Source organism: Clarias gariepinus, chromosome 4, assembly GCF_024256425.1.
Source record: "Clarias gariepinus isolate MV-2021 ecotype Netherlands chromosome 4, CGAR_prim_01v2, whole genome shotgun sequence".
In the NCBI taxonomy this organism is placed as follows: Eukaryota; Metazoa; Chordata; class Actinopteri; order Siluriformes; family Clariidae; genus Clarias; species Clarias gariepinus.
Genome location: NC_071103.1, coordinates 34805509 through 34826423, shown reverse-complemented (window position 1 = coordinate 34826423; position 20915 = coordinate 34805509). Strand labels below are relative to the sequence as shown.

At 36.7% G+C, this 20915-nt stretch overlaps 1 protein-coding gene across 1 annotated transcript in view; it reads left to right on the top strand.

Annotated features, from left to right (window-relative positions):
- The first annotated feature begins 530 nt into the window (after nt 1-530).
- The window catches only part of sugct (succinyl-CoA:glutarate-CoA transferase), a 120839-nt gene continuing 100454 nt past the window's right edge, over nt 531-20915 (top strand). The window contains exons 1-6 of the mRNA XM_053495456.1: nt 531-660; nt 6784-6835; nt 6929-7002; nt 7338-7423; nt 7689-7739; nt 7873-7993. Coding sequence (XP_053351431.1) covers nt 543-660; nt 6784-6835; nt 6929-7002; nt 7338-7423; nt 7689-7739; nt 7873-7993 — 502 coding nt within the window. The 5' untranslated portion in view covers nt 531-542. The remainder of the gene's footprint in view (nt 661-6783; nt 6836-6928; nt 7003-7337; nt 7424-7688; nt 7740-7872; nt 7994-20915) is intronic.

Genomic DNA, 20915 nt, shown 5'->3' with positions numbered 1-20915 from the left:
CAGCTTCTTTAAGGTTTAAAGTATATTTTAATGGTAGCTCCAGCATACAGTAAATAAACATGATTAGACCTTTTGGAGGTCTTTCTTAATAAATTATTAACATACTAATGTCAGGTGTGGTTATGTTTTACATGTAATTTAATAAACATAAAAAATCTTTAATAATAATAATAATAATAATAATAATAACAACCATAATAATAATAATAAATTTGTAAAAACCCATGTGGGAATCTGTCGGCGGATGTGGGCGGAGCTTCAGTGTTGCATTATGGGAAAAGTAGTCCGGGAGAAAATTTTAAAGTCAAATAAATACTTTTATTCATTTTTTTCAAACTCTGTAATAAAGCTTTTGCAATTTTCGCATGGATTCTATTTAACTATATTTATATGTCTAATAGTTACACGTCGATCCGGCGTTATTTTTTTGTAACAGCCGTGAAAAAGCATCTCTTCCGGGTTGTGGTGAGTGGGCGGGGCTAGTAGGTCCAGCATTACGTTCGTCACCGCCCCCTCTCGGAACAGACCGGTTTACAGTAAACATGTCGCTGGAGTTCTGCTCCAAACTGCTCTCCGGTGTTAGGAGACTGAGACCCTGTCTTCTGGACAAGAAGACCGGCTGTCGGTGTGTCACAAGGCGCTTCACCTCCGAGCTGAAAGGTACCCGAAAGGTTTTAATTCTTAGTTTTATATAATGGACATAAACATTAAGGTGTAGAGAGCAGTGGAGTGTAGAATACAGTACAGATCAAAGCTTAGAGCTCCTTATTATAACTTATTATAACACACAGTGCACAAGGTAATACACTGTTGCAGTATTCATTAATGGATCATGTAATAATATCTCATATATAAACGTATACACTATAATATATTAAATACACACAGTACATTGACATTGTATCCAAATATACATACACTTCAGTATGGAGTTGGTCCCCTTTTTGCAGCTATAACGGTTTCCATTCTTCTTGGAAGTCTGTCCGCAAGATTTTCAAATGTTTCTGAGAAAATTCCTTTCCATACATTCTGTAGAGCATGTTGGTCGAGAAGGTTCTGGCTCGCAATCTCCGTTCCAGTTCATCCCAAAGATGCTCGTGGGTTAGACATCAGGGATCGATGTTCGGTCCGGTCAGGTTCTTCCACACCGAACTCATCAAGCCGTGTTTTTACAGTCGTTACTTTGTGCACTAGGGCACAGTCACGTTGGAATAGAATAGGGTCGTTCACTAAACTGACCGCCACAAAGTTGAAAGCATTATATTGTCCAAGATGTCTTGGTATGCTGAAGAATTAAGATTGTTCTTCACTGGGGATAAGGGACATGATTGAAACATCTGATTTCGAAAATTAACAAGTTTGGCCAAATACCTTTGTCCTTACACATAAACGCATTCATTCGCACTCTGTACCCGAAACAACTCACGGAAGAGCTTAAACAGAAGTGTTTGGATATCTAAAAACAAAATTGGATAAAAGATACTCTAAGGAAGGTAAAAGTTTCTTAAAGAGAATCATTAATGGTGATGAGACTTGTATTCATCACTACGAGTCTAAGAGTAAACGGCAGAGTATGGAATAGGAGCATCCGTCACCGACTGAGGAAGAGTTTAAAAGTCAACCATCAGCTGGAAAATTCATCAATGCTTACAGTTTTCTGTGATTCTCAAGAGCCAGTATTGGAACATTATCAGGAATTAACAGTCCTTGTTACAGTAAGACGCTTATTTCAGAGCAGAAGCCTAAACTTCGGATTAAACGCAAAGGACTGATATCTAAGGGAATCGTGATCTCGCTTGACGATGCACGTCCACACATCTCTGCCCACACTGTCGACACTCTGCTATGATGTGTTAAAGCATTCTTCCTATTTTCCTGATCTCACTCCATCGTACTTTCACCATTTTGGTCCCCTGAAACCAGCCATACAAGGACTAAGATTCACTTCTGATGAAGAAGTGAAGACAGCGGTGCATTTGTTGCTCGGCAGCTCAGCCTAAAATATATATATATATTTTTTATGAGGGAATACGAAAGCTTGTTAACAGAGACCAAGTTTATTGAAAAGCAAGATCATGTCTAAAATTATGTATTTGTCAGATCTAAAATTTGTGCAGATCATTTTTGACTATAATAATATGGGGGGGGGGTTAAAAATAGTAGTGTGGTCTCAGAAAACTTGTATGTTGTTGTTCATCTGATGTTGTATTTGGCCAAAACTAATGATCAGCTATGATCAGATGATTTTTATTGTTTTTACACAAAAATCACATAGAACTAAACATAGCACTAACTTTTACACACAACTAGATATTAAATATTATAAATATTGAACACACAATATTCTGAACTATTTTTAACTACGAAGGGGTTTGAACTCCAGCAGGCAGGGGGTTGGCAGAGGCAGGCATAGTGAGGGTCACGGGCAGGTGAAGGGCACCGAATCTTCTGACTTTTTATTTGTCATAGTAAGTAAAATTACTGTGATTACTAAGAAATAATTACTAGGGTAAAGCTGTGAAAGGGTAAGATTTAAACATAGACATTTCACCAATATAATGTATAATTTACTGTGATTTTCATCATATTTCTGATTGTAAATATTGCATTGCTTTATTGCTCTGTTTTATTACTGAACTGTATAAAACTGTCGGTATTACGGTTCTGCTCCTAATTTAACCCTGGTGTAATGATTAAATAACGAGCTAAACTACAAAACGTAGTAGTTCTGCATTCTCTTTTTTTTTGCCAAGGTTGCTTCTTTTCTGCATTCTACAGCATAAAGGCGTTAATAAATTATCAATGTGAGCACCAGGGTAAAGCCCAGTTCCAACTTTCACGTTTTTTTATGCATCAGTACGGATTCACAATCAGGGCTTGCTGTGACTGATGCATCATTAAAATGAAATCATGCTGCTTTTTGCTGAAAAATTACTGTAAATCTGACAACAGTTAGTGATATGTTAAAAATATGCATGTGTAAAAAACTGTAGCATGCATTTACTATGATGTAATATTTTTAAACACAAAATCTACACTAAAAGAAATGATTACTGTATCATTATACTTAAATTGACTGACATACTCTAGCAATAAACGGGCATACTTAATCTGCAACACTGTTTAGGTAGGGTAACATCCAGGTGAATAGCAGGACCTAACGTTTCCCAGCAGAACACTGCCCAAAGCGTTACACCGCCTTCACCAGCTTGCTTTCTTCACATAGGATTTACAGGGTGTAAAGCAACATACAGTGGTGTGAAAAAGTGATTGCCCCCTTCCTGATTTCTTATTCTTTTGCATGTTTGTCACACTTAAATGTTTCTGCTCAACAAAAACCGTTAACTATTAGTCAAAGATAACATAATTGAACACAAAAGGCAGTTTTTAAATGAAGGTTTACGTTATTAAGGAAGAAAAAAAAACTCCAAATCTACATGGCCCTGTGTGAAAAAGTGATTGTCCCCCTTGTTAAAAAATAACTTAACTGTGGTTTATCACACCTGAGTTTAATTTCTGTAGTCACCCCCAGGCCTGATTACTGCCACACCTGTTTCAATCAAGAAATCACTTAAATAGGAGCTACCTGACACAGAGAAGTAGACCAAAAGCACCCCAAAAGCTAGACATCATGCCAAGATCCAAAGAAATTCAGGAACAAATGAGAACAAAAGTAACTGAGATCTATCAGTCTGGTAAAGGTTATAAAGCCATTTCTAAAGCTTTGGGACTCCAGCGAACCACAGTGAGAGCCATTATACACAAACGGCAAAAACATGGAACAGTGGTGAACCTTCCCAGGAGTGGCCGGCCGACCAAAATTACCCCAAGAGCACAGAGACAACTCATCCGAGAGGCCACAAAAGACCCCAGGACAACATCTAAAGAACTGCAGGCCTCACTTGCCTCAATTAAGGTCAGTGTTCACGACTCCACCATAAGAAAGAGACTGGGCAAAAACGGCCTGCATGGCAGATTTCCAGGGCGCAAACCACTTTTAAGCAAAAAGAACATTAAGGCTCGTCTCAATTTTGCTAAAAAACATCTCAATGATTGGCAAGACTTTTGGGAAAATACCTTGTGGACCGACAAGACAAAAGTTGAACTTTTTGGAAGGTGCGTGTCCCGTTACATTTGGCGTAAAAGTAACACAGCATTTCAGAAAAAGAACATCATACCAACAGTAAAATATGGTGGTGGTAGTGTGATGGTCTGGGGTTGTTTTGCTGCTTCAGGACCTGGAAGGCTTGCTGTGATAGATGGAACCATGAATTCTACTGTCTACCAAAAAATCCTGAAGGAGAATGTCCGGCCATCTGTTCGTCAACTCAAGCTGAAGCGATCTTGGGTGCTGCAGCAGGACAATGACCCAAAACACACCAGCAAATCCACCTCTGAATGGCTGAAGAAAAACAAAATGAAGACTTTGGAGTGGCCCAGTCAAAGTTCTGACCTGAATCCTATTGAGATGTTGTGGCATGACCTTAAAAAGGCGGTTCATGCTAGAAAACCCTCAAATAAAGCTGAATTACAACAATTCTGCAAAGATGAGTGGGCCAAAATTCCTCCAGAGCGCTGTAAAAGACTCGTTGCAAGTTATCGCAAACGCTTGATTGCAGTTATTGCTGCTAAGGGTGGCCCAACCAGTTATTAGGTTCAGGGGGCAATTACTTTTTCACACAGGGCCATGTAGGTTTGGATTTTTTTTCTTCCTAAATAATAAAAACCATCATTTAAAAACTGCATTTTGTGTTTACTTGTGTTATCTTTGACTAATAGTTAAATGTGTTTGATGATCAGAAACCTTTTGTGTGACAAACATGCAAAAGAATAAGAAATCAGGAAGGGGGCAAATAGTTTTTCACACCACTGTATGATCAGACCAGGCCATCATGCTAAATTGCTCCATGGTCTCAAGATCAAAAGCTCATGTATGGGCCCTTTCATGGGTGGACGGGGGTCAGCATTGGGCACTTTACCTGGTCTACAGCTACATGTGTGTTGATACCCACACAGCAAGGTGCAATGTGCAATTGGTGCAACAATTGCTTTCCTGTGGGGTCAGACCAGACGTGCCAACCTTCACTCCCTATAACCCTCAGTGGACCTTGGGCCCATGGGACTGTCTCCTGTTCACTGATTGTTCTTCAAATTTATGTATGTACTACTTAGCGATGGGAATAACTGGTCACTACCTGATAAGCATTGCTTCACAATGCAGAATAAAATAAAAATCAGGAACCACCATGGAGTTAGAAAGTGATGCGGTAGTGTAGGTGTTGATTCAATTCAACATTGTGATTCTGTAAGTATCATAATTTTATAATTATCCCGATTCAGTATTAAAAAAAAATCGATTTTGTTACAGTTTTATTCTTTGAACCTTAAAAGAGAACTTGTCAAAACTCGAAAGTTTTATACCTTAGCTTTATTCAACAGCTTCACAACTGAACTGAACTGAACACTATTCCTTATAACATTAGTTTTCTTACTTAAAATCCAAGCACACAATTTTTGATGAGGTAATGCCAAAAAATTTGTTTTTTATAATTATAAATGTGATAAATCGATTTTGGAGTCAATGAGCCGATACAGGAATCGGACACAAAAGAAACGCAATTTAGCAAAATACAGCCCAGCAATAATAGAGGTTTATTAAATACTTTCTTTACAATATGAGCAAACAGATTTGACGCTCACGTCAGGCTTCCAAAAAACAGGCTTTTTACAGGGAACAGGTGTGTGATTGCCACTGAAAAATAGATTGTAAACATAGTTGAAGCTAGATATGGTTTATGTTCTTTTGCTTTTACGACTTAAATACAGCTATTTACTGGTTAGAAAGAAAGAGAAAGGTACGTAGTGTGAATATGATGTGCTGCTGTGCACGGAGTCTTCTGGACAGATTTAATTCTGTGATTTGCTTTCTGTACACACACGCATCAGGAGGAATCACAAGCAAATGATATGCAGTATATTGATAAAAATTCTATCAATGGCAAAATAATACATATTTTATTCATATTTTTGTTTTATATAATGATCATTATTTTTTATTCTTGTTGCGTTAGCATTCTTAACGCATAAACACAAGGACAGTATAATCGTTCAGGTCCATTTGTGTTGATATCACATAGCCGTAATGGACTCTGCACCTGTATGTTTGCACATTTCACGGGTCAACTGACATGTTGTCACTGAAGTATAATAAAAATCTCTTCCTTATTCATTTATAAACCTTTAAAATGTAGAACTATAAAAAAAATCAAGTTGACACAATAGTATGTATTCTTCTTGCCATGGATCAAAGATACCGATTTTAAATTCAATCAAACTAGAAACACTTGTGCTGTGACGTCCTCTAACTCAGAATAGGCAGACTGATCTACATGTAGGTGAAATATCTGTGATCACAGTGTATCAGTGTATTCGGAATGCTGCTTTATCATTCTTGGTATTCCTATTGTATATTGGGATTTACTGTATATACAGTATATAAAGTTTCGGGCTGAGGCTACATACCAGTCAAAACAGTTGATATTGAGATGTATCTCCTACTTATCCTCTGCAAATCCTTCATAACGGCTCTAATCTAAGGTGCTGGTTGTTAATTGGTGATTTCTGAGGCTGGTGACTCTAAATGAACTTCTCATCTGCAGCAGATTTTTGTGTTTCTATTCCCCACAAAGTGTCTGGAAACCGTTTAATATATGCAGTTATTACACACCCAAGTAACCAATATTAACAATAATAATAAGAATGATTTTTTTTTTCTCGCTTTAGGTATAAAGCAGATTAAACCACTAGATGGCATCAGAGTCTTAGACCTCTCCAGGTAAGTTTGGGAACTCCAGTAGCGTCCTTGGATGAAATGTGGCTGCTGAAAATTAGACAGTGTTGCTTGAAAAGTATGTTTTATTCATTGCAGAGTTTTGGCTGGCCCCTTTGCCACAATGATCCTGGGAGATTTAGGGGCAGAGGTAATCAAAGTTGAGCGACCAGGTAAGTTTAAATCTGTGTGTAAAGTACACAAAACAGTTCTCTATACAGTGCATATGAGCTATTATGAGTTTCATAATATCTCGGAAAGGAGCATCGTAACAGGTAGCATCTAGTGTCAGTAAAGTATCCTATCCCTGTAAATCCCTTTATCTAAAAAGGGATGCTGATATAAGCAGCTGTTTTAACAAACATACACATCACACGTTCACATAATTGAGAAAGATGTCAAGAACGAACAACAAGATAATAAAACAATATTTTAAAACAATAGTGTATGCTTCATGAGTACATATCAGTGTGTTTCCTTTGTATGTGTGTGTGTGTGTGTGTGGCAGGTTCAGGAGATGACACAAGAGCATGGGGCCCTCCATTTATACATGAAGAGAGCGTTTACTTCCTTAGTGTGAACAGAAATAAAAAGGTAACAATAACTGTTCTTATTATGGTTGGATTTACGATATGATCCACTATATGAACAAACGTTTCACGCCCTGACCATCACACTCACAAGTAGCTGTTCTCCTGTGACTGTTGCCACAGAATCAGAAGCACAAAATTATATAGAATGTCTTTGTATGCTGTAGATTTACAGTTTAACTAAGAGGCCCAGTCCAGTTCCAGCATTACAAAATGGAATAATAATCAGAAAAAGCATTAACACAAGTCTTTTTATATATTGATTATAGAGCATTGTTGTTAATCTGAAAGATCCAAAGGGGGCCAATCTGATAAAAGAGGTAAGTGTTTGACATTAATAAAATTTCATTTTCATGTTGTGTAATTATTATTTAAGCAATACATTGATACTACTTTATCCATAATAAATATATTTATGGATGATCTCATGAGTTAATATTTTTTTTATCCTAGCTTGCCAGAAGTTGTGATATACTTGTGGAAAACTATCTTCCCGGTAAACTGGATGAAATGGGACTCGGCTATAAGGATATGAGTCAAGCAGCCCCGCAAATCATCTACTGTTCCATCACAGGTACTTAAAAACTAAAAAGCTTTAATATATGATGTTTCAGAATAAAATAATATTAAACTACGAAAAAATAAAGGAAAAGTAAGGGCTAAAATGTGGATGGTCCAATGTGTGATGGAAGTTACTGATTCCACCAAGAAGCTGATTATTTTTCTGTAACTTTACACCTAGGAGTTTTTTAACCCTTTATAAGGCACCAACTAAACTGAACTTTTAAATTCAAAATATCGAAACTTTTTTCCCCCCAAGTGTTTTTTCACTTTGGGGGATTTTTCATACTTGTCATTTTTATGTTGCAAATCAAGATCAGTGAAGTTTATCAGTGAAGACTACGTACTGTATGGTTCATCGCCAGTCACGGGTAAAAATTGTTCCAAATTATGTATGTATACATACAGTATATACAAAAACAACAACAACATAACGTTAAATGCATATTAATTTAATTATAGAAATGTACACAAATACTTGTTTTCTAGAAATATCTTTTTTTTTTTTTTTTTATAAAAATACGTTATAATAAGTACCACTTAAATTATAATACCAAGTGTAGTTCTTCAACTGATTAAGGGTTAATCCTTAAAGACTTTCCTGAAATACTGGACTGACCCTAGGTAGTGTACCTATTACTTTTTCTTACTAGCCCCATGTAAACAAGCTGTTACTAAGGAAATCACAACGTATTACAATAATTTTATTTAAATCTCTGCAGGCTAGAGGATCATCCCTGTACAGATGGGTTCGAGTTCTCTGAGTCTCATTCTTTAAAAACTCTCTAAATCTCACTTTAAGTTTTTATGCATAGAATATAACATATGTACAGTATATGTAGTGAGGAATTCTTTTCCTTTTTCTATTTGCTATTTAATATACTATTAGGTCTTGGATACACTACATATTCCTAACTCACATAATACCTGAAGACTTTGTTCTTATAAACCAGAAAAAACAGTATGTACTCAAAAGTATAAGTGAAATTTTTTTTTTTAAGTATTTGCAACAATCTACCAGTACTAAGGAGAAGGTGCAAAAACCAATTGGCATTTACAGAAGACTTTAAGCACAGTACGGCGATGAGACTTTTAGCCGCAACAAAACAAGGCTGTATGTTCTTGAAGGACGAGGTGGCTCAGAGCGCACTGCAGTCGTTTCAGTGAACATTCAGTGAGTGGAAATGGTCGGATACTGTAACTTGTCACCAACTTGTAGGAGAGACACATCTGTCTGTGGGAACTATATACTATCATTCACCAACACACCTTCCACATTACAGGAACTCGGCTGGGAGTTCCAAGCCATTTCCACAAATTTGGCTCATTAAAGTATTTCCTGGGAGGCCAGCGTTTAGGATGTGAAGCAGGCAGTCCTATTGTACTAAAACTTTCTATCTTAAGGGTCTCCTAGACATGATACTATTAAGATAAAAGTCTTCTCAGTACAACAGAGACATGATTGCACTGCCTACATCACATTAGAAATACCAGCCTCCGAGGAACTCCTTTAATGCCTCTTTCCTTTAATTGAAAAATGGCCTGATTTGATCACTTAAGGGGTTCTGGTTTTGCAGGACTAAGCGTGTCCTCATATGTCCCACCACACCACTTACCACGTTAAAGGAACTAAGTTGGTAGTTATTGGTCTCATTGTTTTCCCTAAATCTGTTTTGTTTTGTCTAATAGAAACTTGTGTTCTCATTGGTCTTATTGTTTTCCCTAAATCCGTTTTGTTTTGTCTAATAGAAGCTTAAAGGAACTAGGTTGGTGGTTATTGGTCTCATTGTTTTCCAAAAATCAGTTTTGTCCAATAGAAATGTACACATTAAAGGAACTAAGTTGGTAGTTATTGGTCTCGTTGTTCTCCGTAAATCAGTTTTGTTTTGTCTAATATAAACTTCTGCTGCTTTCAGGTCATCCCGCAAATCTTTTCTGGTGACTCCTACTGTACTGTCGCTTTGCTCTTCCTTTTTTTTTTTTTCAGTAATCTGAGAGATCATTGTGAAACCTTGCATGGCTGAGCTATTTTGGGAAGGTTAGTTAGTGTTTCTTGAACTCCATCTGTATAGCATCAAAACAAGTTCTTTGCTGTGGCTCTTTAGCTTTTCTTTCTTTTTTTTTTTTTGCTAAAGTGTTTGTAACAAGACTACATATAATTACATTCATGTGCGAATTTGATTAGACATATTCACTAGAACAAAAGCTTTATACTCGTTGTTCTCATTGTATTTATTTAACTTAACAGCCTTATTAACACTTACTTATATAGAAAGAGAAAATCAGTGCGGGCGAGAGTCGGCACGCATGCTTGTGAGACAGCAGTGGGAAATTGTTCTCAGAGTTGTAGATAAATTCACGATATCCCACGACTATCCTAATGTTCTCTGCATGTTTGTGTTTTTGTTTTGTTTGTTTTTTTCCCCCTAACATGCCTACTCGAATTTACCATTTTATCTTCAGCCCTTGTAAAAGAGGCCAAGCCTTATTTGAAAATGATTCTGTTACAGCACTAATTTGGAGTGGCTTGGCTTTGTCACCATAATGGCTGGCAGGGAAGTGTTTTCATGTGCCATGCACTAATAAACCCCGGGTCAAGTCACACTCCATAAGCAGATATCTGTTAACATTGAGTTGCATATCTTTTAAATAGATGCAGAATAAATCCCCCGACTTGTATCATCACACTCAACACAATCTGTGTTTGGATGTTATTTGAAGTTAATTGCATTAGTTTTAGATTTGATCTAATTTAAGGTTAAGCCTTAGGCATGTGGTTGTGGTGTATTTAGGCAGCGAGGTAAAGTGTAGCAATTCATGGTAAAGAACAGGCGTCTCACGGTGAGTTTACCACGTATATATCATGCCTGTGGACACACACTTTTGTTCCCCCCCGCACTTTTTTTTTAACCTCTAATGAACAGATTCGGAAAAAATCCTCAGATTTTGCTTACTTGTTTTATTTTTTTTCCCCCACATTCTCTTTTAAAGTGTTGGCAGCCAAGAGATGGGAACCAAACTGACTTTAACTCTTTACAGATTCTTCATGGTTTTGACAGGAATTTGTCTAGTTGTCTGGACAGCTCAGCTCTGTCGCATGAGGAGAAGTGTAAATCGTGTGTGTGTGTGTGTGTGTGTGTGTGTGTGTGTGTGTGTGTGTGTGTGTGTGTGTGTGTAGCGACCACTGTAACACGCTGTAAGATGTGTGTCAGGGTGTTTTCTGATATAGCAGACTAAACCTGGAATGACCATTAAATTACAGGACTGAGTGTAAAATGATAGAAGGTTAATAAGCTTTTTGTCCCCATCAGGACAGTCCACTAAAGCCATGCTGAGGAAAGGAGTTACTGTACTGTATAATCCTGGTTAACCCGCTAGGTACATTCAGTTAATCACACACACACACACACACACACACACACACACACACACACACACACACACACACACACACACCACACTGCTGGCTTTTCTGAGTTTACACACACACACACACACACACCACACTGCTGGCTTTTCTGAGTTTACACACACACACACACACACACACACACACACACACACACACACACACCACACTGCTGGCTTTTCTGAGTTTACACACACACATACACACACACACACACACACACACACACACACACCACACCACACCACACTGCTGGCTTTTCTGAGTTTACACACACACACACACACACACACACACACACACACACACACACACACACACACACACACATACAGTACACACACAGATGGTTTTTCTGACTTCATACCTACACACACTGTTGGATTTTCTATATTTTTACACACACACACACACACACACACACACACACACACACACACACACAGCTGGCTTTTCTGATTTTGCCCCACACACACTGCTGGCTGTTCTCAGCTCAAATACACACACAAGCTCACCCTCATTCTGCCAACAAATGTCAATTCCTTTCTTTCTCACAAGCCTTTACATTCACTTACATTTACTCATCCAGAGTGACCTTCATACCCGTCATGTCATGATACTGATTTACTAGGTTAGTGAATGAGAGTAGTGTCAATCTCACACCCTGCTGTGGAGTAGCATAGAATGAAAGTGTGTTTAAAACGTACACAGCATGACGCTTTTTTAAAATATGATGATAATAGTCACTAAGTGCTTTTTAAAGGTGTCCATCTTTAATGAGTGGGAATGGAATAAGCACAGGGAAATAGATGAACGGTCATTTATGTATGTTTGCTTGAATTATTTGTGTGTATATGGATGCTGAAACAATTGCAGATTGTACTGTGCATTATGGTGATAGATACACTACTACTTATTCTTTAAAATTTATAAAGAAGAGAAATAGAGCTATCACAGAGAGAGATTTTGCAAATATACATTTAAAAGGATAATAAAGAAAGTTGTAAGGCTTTTAGCGTTTTCAAGTTTTTTTGTATAGCAATAGTAATAATTTTCCTTGTTGCAGAGGTGCTTTAGTTTCTGGATATACAGTTTAAACCTATAAATTTAGCCGGCCAGAGATTGAGCAGGCCAGAGATGATTGTGCAAAGGAAAAAAAAAATTCCCTGAGATGACATGTTGAAGAAACTTTTAGAAGAAACAAGAGATTTGACCTTTTAATATGATGTGTTGCATACATTTTAGAGCAGGGACGGTGGTATGCGCAACTGTTTATCACCACTGTAGCGAAATCGATTAACATCTGGCTCTGTGTCACACGTTTAAACATAAACTGGATTGCCTTTTACGGCAGATTTGTTGCATTTGTTGCATTACATTTTTCATTAATGAAGGCATAAAAACCGATTGGCATTAACAGAAGACTTTTAGTCACAGTAAAACGTTTAAATGATGCAAATATTTTAAAGAAGACAATAAGTCTGTGAATAACGTTCCAGGCCAAGAAGCTCACTGCAGTCATTCCTGTGAGCATTTATGACTGATTCTTAAAAGTCAACAAACAACTTGTTGCCAACTTGCGGAAGAGACGTATTCGTCTGTGGGAACTGTACACACAATCATTCACCAACACCACTTGCACCTTACAGGAACTTGGCGGGGAGTTATTGCCCCATGCCCCGTATAGTCCTGACCTCGCTCAAAGTCATTTCCACATATTTGGGTAATTTAAGGAGTACCCGGGAAGCCAGCGTTTTAGACAAGTAGCAGGCAGTATGATCATGGCTTTGGGATATTGAGAATACTCCATGGTATCCAAGCATTAATTGGAAATAATGTGTTCAAGTCAAATCAAAAGTCTCGGTTTGACTTGAACACAACTTGTAAATTATGTACCGGTTGGCAGAGAGAAATTAAAGTTTTACATTTTCAATTGTTTATTTTGTGTTTTTTTTCCCCTCCTCCATTTACTTTTCTGATTAATGAATTAACAATCAGGTTTGTTAAAGAAAATGGTATGTGTACATTTTTTTCTCATCTGTCCGAAGATCAAAGTGCCACTAAAAAACAGAACAGAACCACAAAGTTTTATTGTAGTCCTGAACTTAAAATCTAAAAGTAACTCTGTCACATAAGCTGCTTGATCTTCTCCAAGGCTCTTCGTGTCAATGGTTCAGCTTCCAAGTTGTTCATTTCTAGGTCAAGAAAAACACCAAAGCCTAAAAAAAAATTAAGAAGATGCTAAATCTATTTTTGTTTACGTGTGAGTTTGCTTCATTTACAGGTATTTGTGAAATGCTAGACACTTTAGATTAACATGACATGAAGTGTTTTTTTTTCAGTCCCAGAAACCATTGAGGAAACAGGAACAGAAGGATTGTATCTAAAGTGGTCTATAGAACCACATAGAAAAACATGCTTGTGTTTTAGCAGTTGTGGCGGCTTGTTTCCGTTTTATCGTGTCTGTGGTTTGAAGAAGTGACACTGGTTCACGATTGTGGTTATGTATTTCCCGGTGAGTGGTACAATGCATGCAAATAGTTGTGTTTTCATCTTTTTATTTTTAGCCTCCTTTTTTCTTTCTTTTTTTTTTTTTACATGTGAAGGTCACAATTGCAGCCCAATTCCCCTAGTGCCCTCTCATTATAAAATCCTGCAGACGCAGCCCATGAGACCTCATTAAATTGTGGATGGTGGACAGTTAAATTGAAGTGATTTACAGCACTCATTTTATGCTGTTTAATTTTTCTCCTCGGGGTAATTTTTTTTCTCAGAGCTGCATGTAGCTGCATGTAGACCGGCAAAGTTGCCGGGTAAGCCATGCCTTATCCAGCTACAGTATGAACTATGACTCAACCTTTGACGGCTTGCATTTTGTATAAAAGTTTGCATGCAAAAAAATAAAAAAAAATAAATAAATAAATGTAAGTCAGCAACCATAGTGTCTGGTTTTTAGTCTGTTCTTAAAGAAAATGCTTAACAAAGTGATGCTTCGAAAAGAAATTTGGACCATTATCATCAGTTGCATCTGATGTTTTTTAAATCAGTAGAATCAGTAACAGTTTCTAAGATATATTTTAAATAGCAGTTTGGATTTGTGTGACTTGCATGCATTGCACAGTTTAATTCAGTCTGTTATATTATCAACATTTGGACAGATTTATTGAAGGCCCCGGTCAGATATCACTTTGAAGTTCTTACTGTAACAAGCAAGTGTTCAAAACCAAATGTGATTAAAAGAGGTGAAAGCTAAGCTTGCAATAGCCTTGTTTAGAGACATAACCAAGAGCAAGCCATAGCACCATTAAAGTTAAGCACTTGTTAGGGCTTTAATTGTACATCTGACTCGGTTGAAGGGTTTAGCGCTTTATTTTTGATCCTGCACTGCTTCGGTCCTTCATTGAAGGAGACAAAGTGCTCCTAAGTTTAAACTTTTTAATCTGAGAAGTATAATTATGACTCCTAAGTTAAGTTTGCATCCTAACAACCACTTTACTAATTTTAACCAAGGATTTTTTTGTCCTCTTATTTGCTCAAACCACTTCAGGATTTCTCAGAAGTATTGAATTCACATTTTATAAAAGAGTAAATACCACTGGCTTTTGGTAGATGCACTTATTTAGAGCACCTTACAAGTGAAAGGACATTACGTTATACTTTTATTTCTTTTACAGTGTACAGATAAGCAGATTAGAGTTTAAGGTTTTGATCAAAGGCCCAGTATGGGCATTCTGGTGGTGCTGGGATTTGAACTGATAATCTTCCAGTCAATAACACAATACTACATCCACATGTACAGTAGGCTACAAGGGTCCTTTTAAAAACAGGATTTTCAAGGTGTTCTGGCCTTTAGTCCACACGGAAACTCCATTTTTATTGGCTAAAAGCGAATCCCTTCCAGGTGACGTCAACTTTCAGGTGTGGACAGAAAAACGCCATTTTTGGCTTGTAAGGATGCGCCTTGTGTGTACCTTGTCTCCTGTGTTTAACAGTAGATGTAAAGTCTTTCATACATACTGTACTATGCTTAAGGATTATGTTTAATTTAACCTACTTTGTGAAGTTTTCCGATTGGCCAACATGGCTTTACAGATAGGGTTATATCGCCACCTGCTGGTAGGGCATGCTTTAACAGCATGTTTTTGCATTTGCATGTGGATGAAGATTTTTTTGAAGTTTTTGAAAACAAAGAATAAAAAAAAAAAAAAAACACTGTATTTTAAAAAAGTAACTATGTATGTGTAGACTAGGCCTGAGAGACCACTTGTTTCTTTGATCTACATTTAACCAAAGAAATCATTTAAAAAACGTTGACTCACGAGCAGAGCAGATGAGGTAGGTATTAAATCTCATTTGGGGTAAATTGAGTTATACATATTTTTAGATTCATGGTTTAAAAAACTCCATTGTAATACCATGTTTATTACTGTATCATATCCGCTTGCTGAGACATGGCCAGTGCAAGTTTGTTTGTGAGCAGGGCCTTAAAAAAAAAAGAAGTAAAAATCCTATTTTTAGAATTCTGTAATGTAGTAAGACTGAGGAAACCCTCATTCTCATTTTAACACCAGGAGTTCCCTCCTACCCCTAAAAATATCTAAAATAATATTTTTTAAGCAAAGCAGTTTTATAGCCAAAAAATGGATGTGTTCTACGACAGCTGGAGTAACCAGCTTGGATGCTGTTCATTAAAGTGCTTAACAACAATGTTTAGGATTAAAACCTTCTCGATTCAGTTCAAGGAACAGGAAGATACGGTATCTATGCAGAAAAATATACGGTATCTATCAACCAATTTTTGCAGAAGTTAAAGATTTTTAAATTTTACCTACTTTTTAGCTCAAAACCTACCTCTGTGACTTAATACCTGACTTGATATGACGCGTCACAATGATCAAAGTTGCCACTTTTTTAAAAGGTTAGTTAGATCTAAAAATCTTATTTTAAATAAAGAATATCAACATACAGCACTGATATTAATTTTCAGTTAAGCTAACTAGTATCACGCTTGACCACAAGATCAATATCAAACAGTGACATCATGTACTGCGTCAAGACGTCATTTAGTTCCACTATAACTTATAAATGTTGTTTCAATTCAAATGCGCATCAAACTGCTCTTGTTTTAAGCTCCCTTTTTATTTTTACACTCCATAGTAGCCCAGTCCTCACTGTACGCCAAAATAAGGAAGCAAAACAAATGCAGAAACACTAGTTACATGCTAAGTGTATAGAAACGTCCTCATTTTTCTTATCGTATCCTTTGATCCTGTAGTTACTGTATGTGAGTTACAAACTGAGGGAAGTTTATATAACACTGTAAGGAGGGAATGAAACACAGGTGAGTGTAATTAAAGTAAACAGGAGAGTTTAGCTGAGAAGGCTATGGTTGTTACCGCTAATAACAGTGGCAGCTGGTGGTGATTTTGGATGAGGGGGAAATAAAAATCCATTATCTAACATTAGCTCAACATTTAAAGCATTTGGGCTGACTAGTACATTTTATCCTGAAGTATTAGTATTATTATAATTAATATTTATTAGATAATTTTCTGAAAATTGCTAGGGATTCGCACGTGTTCATCTACATCTGATCTACTGCTATGTGAATTTACAGTGTTAGACTCCCCTTAGCAAGTGTTATTGTTCAGAATAAGTTTTTTCTTGTCTCATGAGACTGAATTGCGTTGTCTCAGTACAAGCTCAACTTTCTTTTCCATTTCTCCTAAACCCCACTTAGGAGAAACAAAGAGACATAACTAAGACACAAAGCGAGACATACTTTTGAGAATAATTTGAGAAATCTGAGATGTACATGAGAAACAGAACTGCATTTGAAGAATATATATATATATATACAGTGGTGTGAAAAACTATTTGCCCCCTTCCTGATTTCTTATTCTTTTGCATGTTTGTCACACTTAAATGTTTCTGCTCATCAAAAACCGTTAACTATTAGTCAAAGATAACATAATTGAACACAAAATGCAGTTTTTAATTGAAGATTATGTTATTAAGGGAGAAAAAAAACTCCAAATCTACATGGCCCTGTGTGAAAAAGTAATTGCCCCCCCTTGTTAAAAAATAACTTAACTGTGGTTTATCACAGTTAAAAGTTCAATTTCTGTAGTCACCCCCAGGCCTGATTACTGCCACACCTGTTTCAATCAAAAAATCACTTAAATAGGAGCTACCTGACACAGAGAAGTAGACCAAAAGCACCTCAAAAGCTAGACATTATGCCAAGATCCAAAGAAATTCAGAAAAAAATGAGAACAAAAGTAATTGAGATCTATCAGGCTGGTAAAGGTTATAAAGCCATTTCCAAAGCCTTGGGACTCCAGCGAACCACAGTGAGAGCCATCATCCACAAATGGCAAAAACATGGAACAGTGGTGAACCTTCCCAGGAGTGGCCAGCCGACCAAAATTACCCCAAGAGCGCAGAGACAACTCATCCGAGAGGACACAAAAGACCCCAGGACAACATCTAAAGAACTGCAGGCCTCACTTGCCTCAATTAAGGTCAGTTTTCACGACTCCACCATAAGAAAGAGACTGGGCAAAAACGGCCTGCATGGCAGATTTCCAAGGCGCAAACCATTTAAGCAAAAAGAACATTAAGGCTCGTCTCAATTTTGCTAAAAAACATCTCAATGATTGCCAAGACTTTTGGGAAAATACCTTGTGGACCGACGAGACAAAAGTTTAACTTTTTGGAAGGTGCGTGTCCCGTTACATCTGGCGTAAAAGTAACACAGCATTTCAGAAAAAGAACACCATACCAACAGTAAAATATGGGGGTGGTAGTGTGATGGTCTGGGGTTGTTTTGCTGCTTCAGGACCTGGAAGGCTTGCTGTGATAGATGGAACCATGAATTCTACTGTCTACCAAAAAATCCTGAAGGAGAATGTCCGGCCATCTGTTCGTCAACTCAAGCTGAAGCGATCTTGGGTGCTGCAGCAGGACAATGACCCAAAACACCAGCAAATCCACCTCTGAATGGCTGAAGAAAAACAAAATGAAGACTTTGGAGTGGCCCAGTCAAAGTCCTGACCTGAATCCTATTGAGATGTTGTGGCATGACCTTAAAAAGGCGGTTCATGCTAGAAAACCCTCAAATAAAGCTGAATTACAACAATTCTGCAAAGATGAGTGGGCCAAAATTCCTCCAGAGCGCTGTAAAAGACTCGGTGCAAGTTATCGCAAACACTTGATTGCAGTTATTGCTGCTAAGGGTGGCCCAATCAGTTATTAGGTTCAGGGGGCAATTACTTTTTCACACAGGGCCATGTAAGTTTGGATTTTATTTCTCCCTAAATAATAAAAACCATCATTTAAAAACTGCATTTTGTGTTTACTTGTGTTATCTTTGACTAATAGTTAAATGTGTTTGATGATCAGAAACATTTAAGTGTGACAAACATGCAAAAGAATAAGAAATCAGGAAGGGGGCAAATAGTTTTTCACACCACTGTATATATATATATATATATATATATATATATATATATATATTGACTGATGATGTGGTGCTGATGGAGACTTCTAACATTCTTCTGCATTCTTGGTCTCCTGAGGAGGCATGCGTCTGAAGAGGACCCAGTTAAAGTAAAAAAAAAATATATGTATATAATTACCAAGAAAATCTTTTTACAAACAAATAAATATAAATTAACCGATGTCTCTAAAGTTACATGTTCTGGTAACTACTGTTAAACACTGAACACTCTATAATAAAACTACTGTTTTTTAAAAACTGATTATGCAGTAACATTAACTTATTTTATTAAGTCTAATATTAATACTGTAGCCAGCTGACTGATTTTTACCATTAAATTAAAAATAAATAAAAAATTTCAACCTCACAAGTGTTAGTTACCTAGATATGCTAATCCACATGCTAAACCACGCACAGGTAGCAGTTGAATTCCTTTTGTAATTTAAGAAGAAATGTAAGCTGTGTAAATTTTAGCTAAACAGTTTTTTTAACAAAAGACTCAGTGGTTTTAACTTACATTTTGATTCCTTGTCAACAATAATTAATTTTAAATTTGGCGCGAAAAAGTAAAACCCACCTTCACCATCCGCTTTGTGTTCTTCTTCTTTTTTATCTGCGGCAGGCAAAGTAGGTGGTGCACTACTGCCAGCAATTATGTCTTTATTAGAATCTATATGTACTGTAGGCTTAATTGGAAAAATGTTGAAAATGTATAATCAAAAATAGGTTTGGTCTCAAATGATAAATGTATACAGAATTAACACAAACATTATCTCATTGCTTCACTTCTCGATAAAAAGACATATATTCTGTGTATTTTAGTTCTTTATTGGTAATGGTTGAATTCTTTTAAATAAACAAGCTAGATTTCGAAATAAAACATTTATCTATTACAAAGCAATTTTGTAATTGACTTTAGTTGTTACCAATCTACATCTACATATCTTCATTTCAGAGATCCAACCTACTAACCCTCCCCTCCATCTACCCGTATGTGAAGAGTAAGATGAAGTATATAAAAAAAGTACTAATCACTCTTTAGTGTAGATGGCACTGTTTGTCAGAGAACCCTAGCCCTTAACCCCAAAGCATTTTAGCCATTCTTTGCATTATGTTTTAATAAATATACTGTATATGAGTCAGGATTGTGCAATATAGAGTGACATTTTCCCAGCAGAATATATTCTATAATATAAAGAACTCAATTTTATTTTATTTTAACTAACTATACACACATGACTAAGATAACATTAAAAAAAAAAGGATCATATCAGAACATACTGTATCAGAAAACCCAAATCACAGTTTACAGTTACTTTATACTTTATCTGCGGGAAACACTGCTTTGGGGAAATAAAAAATATGTGAGTCGCACGCAAGAGAAATATGAACTTTGAGACTTACAGGTAATGAGACATATTTGTGGCACATTTAAGAAGATTGAGAAAACAGCTAAAATCACATTCAGGTTTTAAAGACGACTCATTTCTGCATATGTGAGTTGCACACAAGTCAAATGTAAACCATCTCTGAGACTTAAAGGTAATGAGCCACATTTGAGACACCTTTGAGAAGATGCAGAAAACGCCTAAATCTCATTCAAGTCTCAAAGACTGCTCATTTCTGTCTAGGAGACAAAGAAGAGATTGACATGAGATCTCATCTTGGAGTTTCTTTGCTATGGGTCATTACAGTTAATCGTTCTGTGTGGTCTTATTATGAACACTGGTGATGCTGGTGCATTTATTTATAATAAAAAGAATACATTTTAAGACCACGAATAGGACAATGTGGGTTATATCTTTCTGTGAACATATCATTTGTCAGAAGTCAGGTAGAGAAAAACAGGCCTGTTAACGTCATTCTTAAAAAAATAAATAAAAAAACACTCACAACCTCCTGTCTTACTGCTTGAGTTAGTAACATTTTAATTAGAGTTTAATTAGAGCCCACAATCAGGAGTAGTGAAAGCCATTCGTTCATGACCAGCTGATGTATAACCTTACGTGACAGCATTGGCGAGGT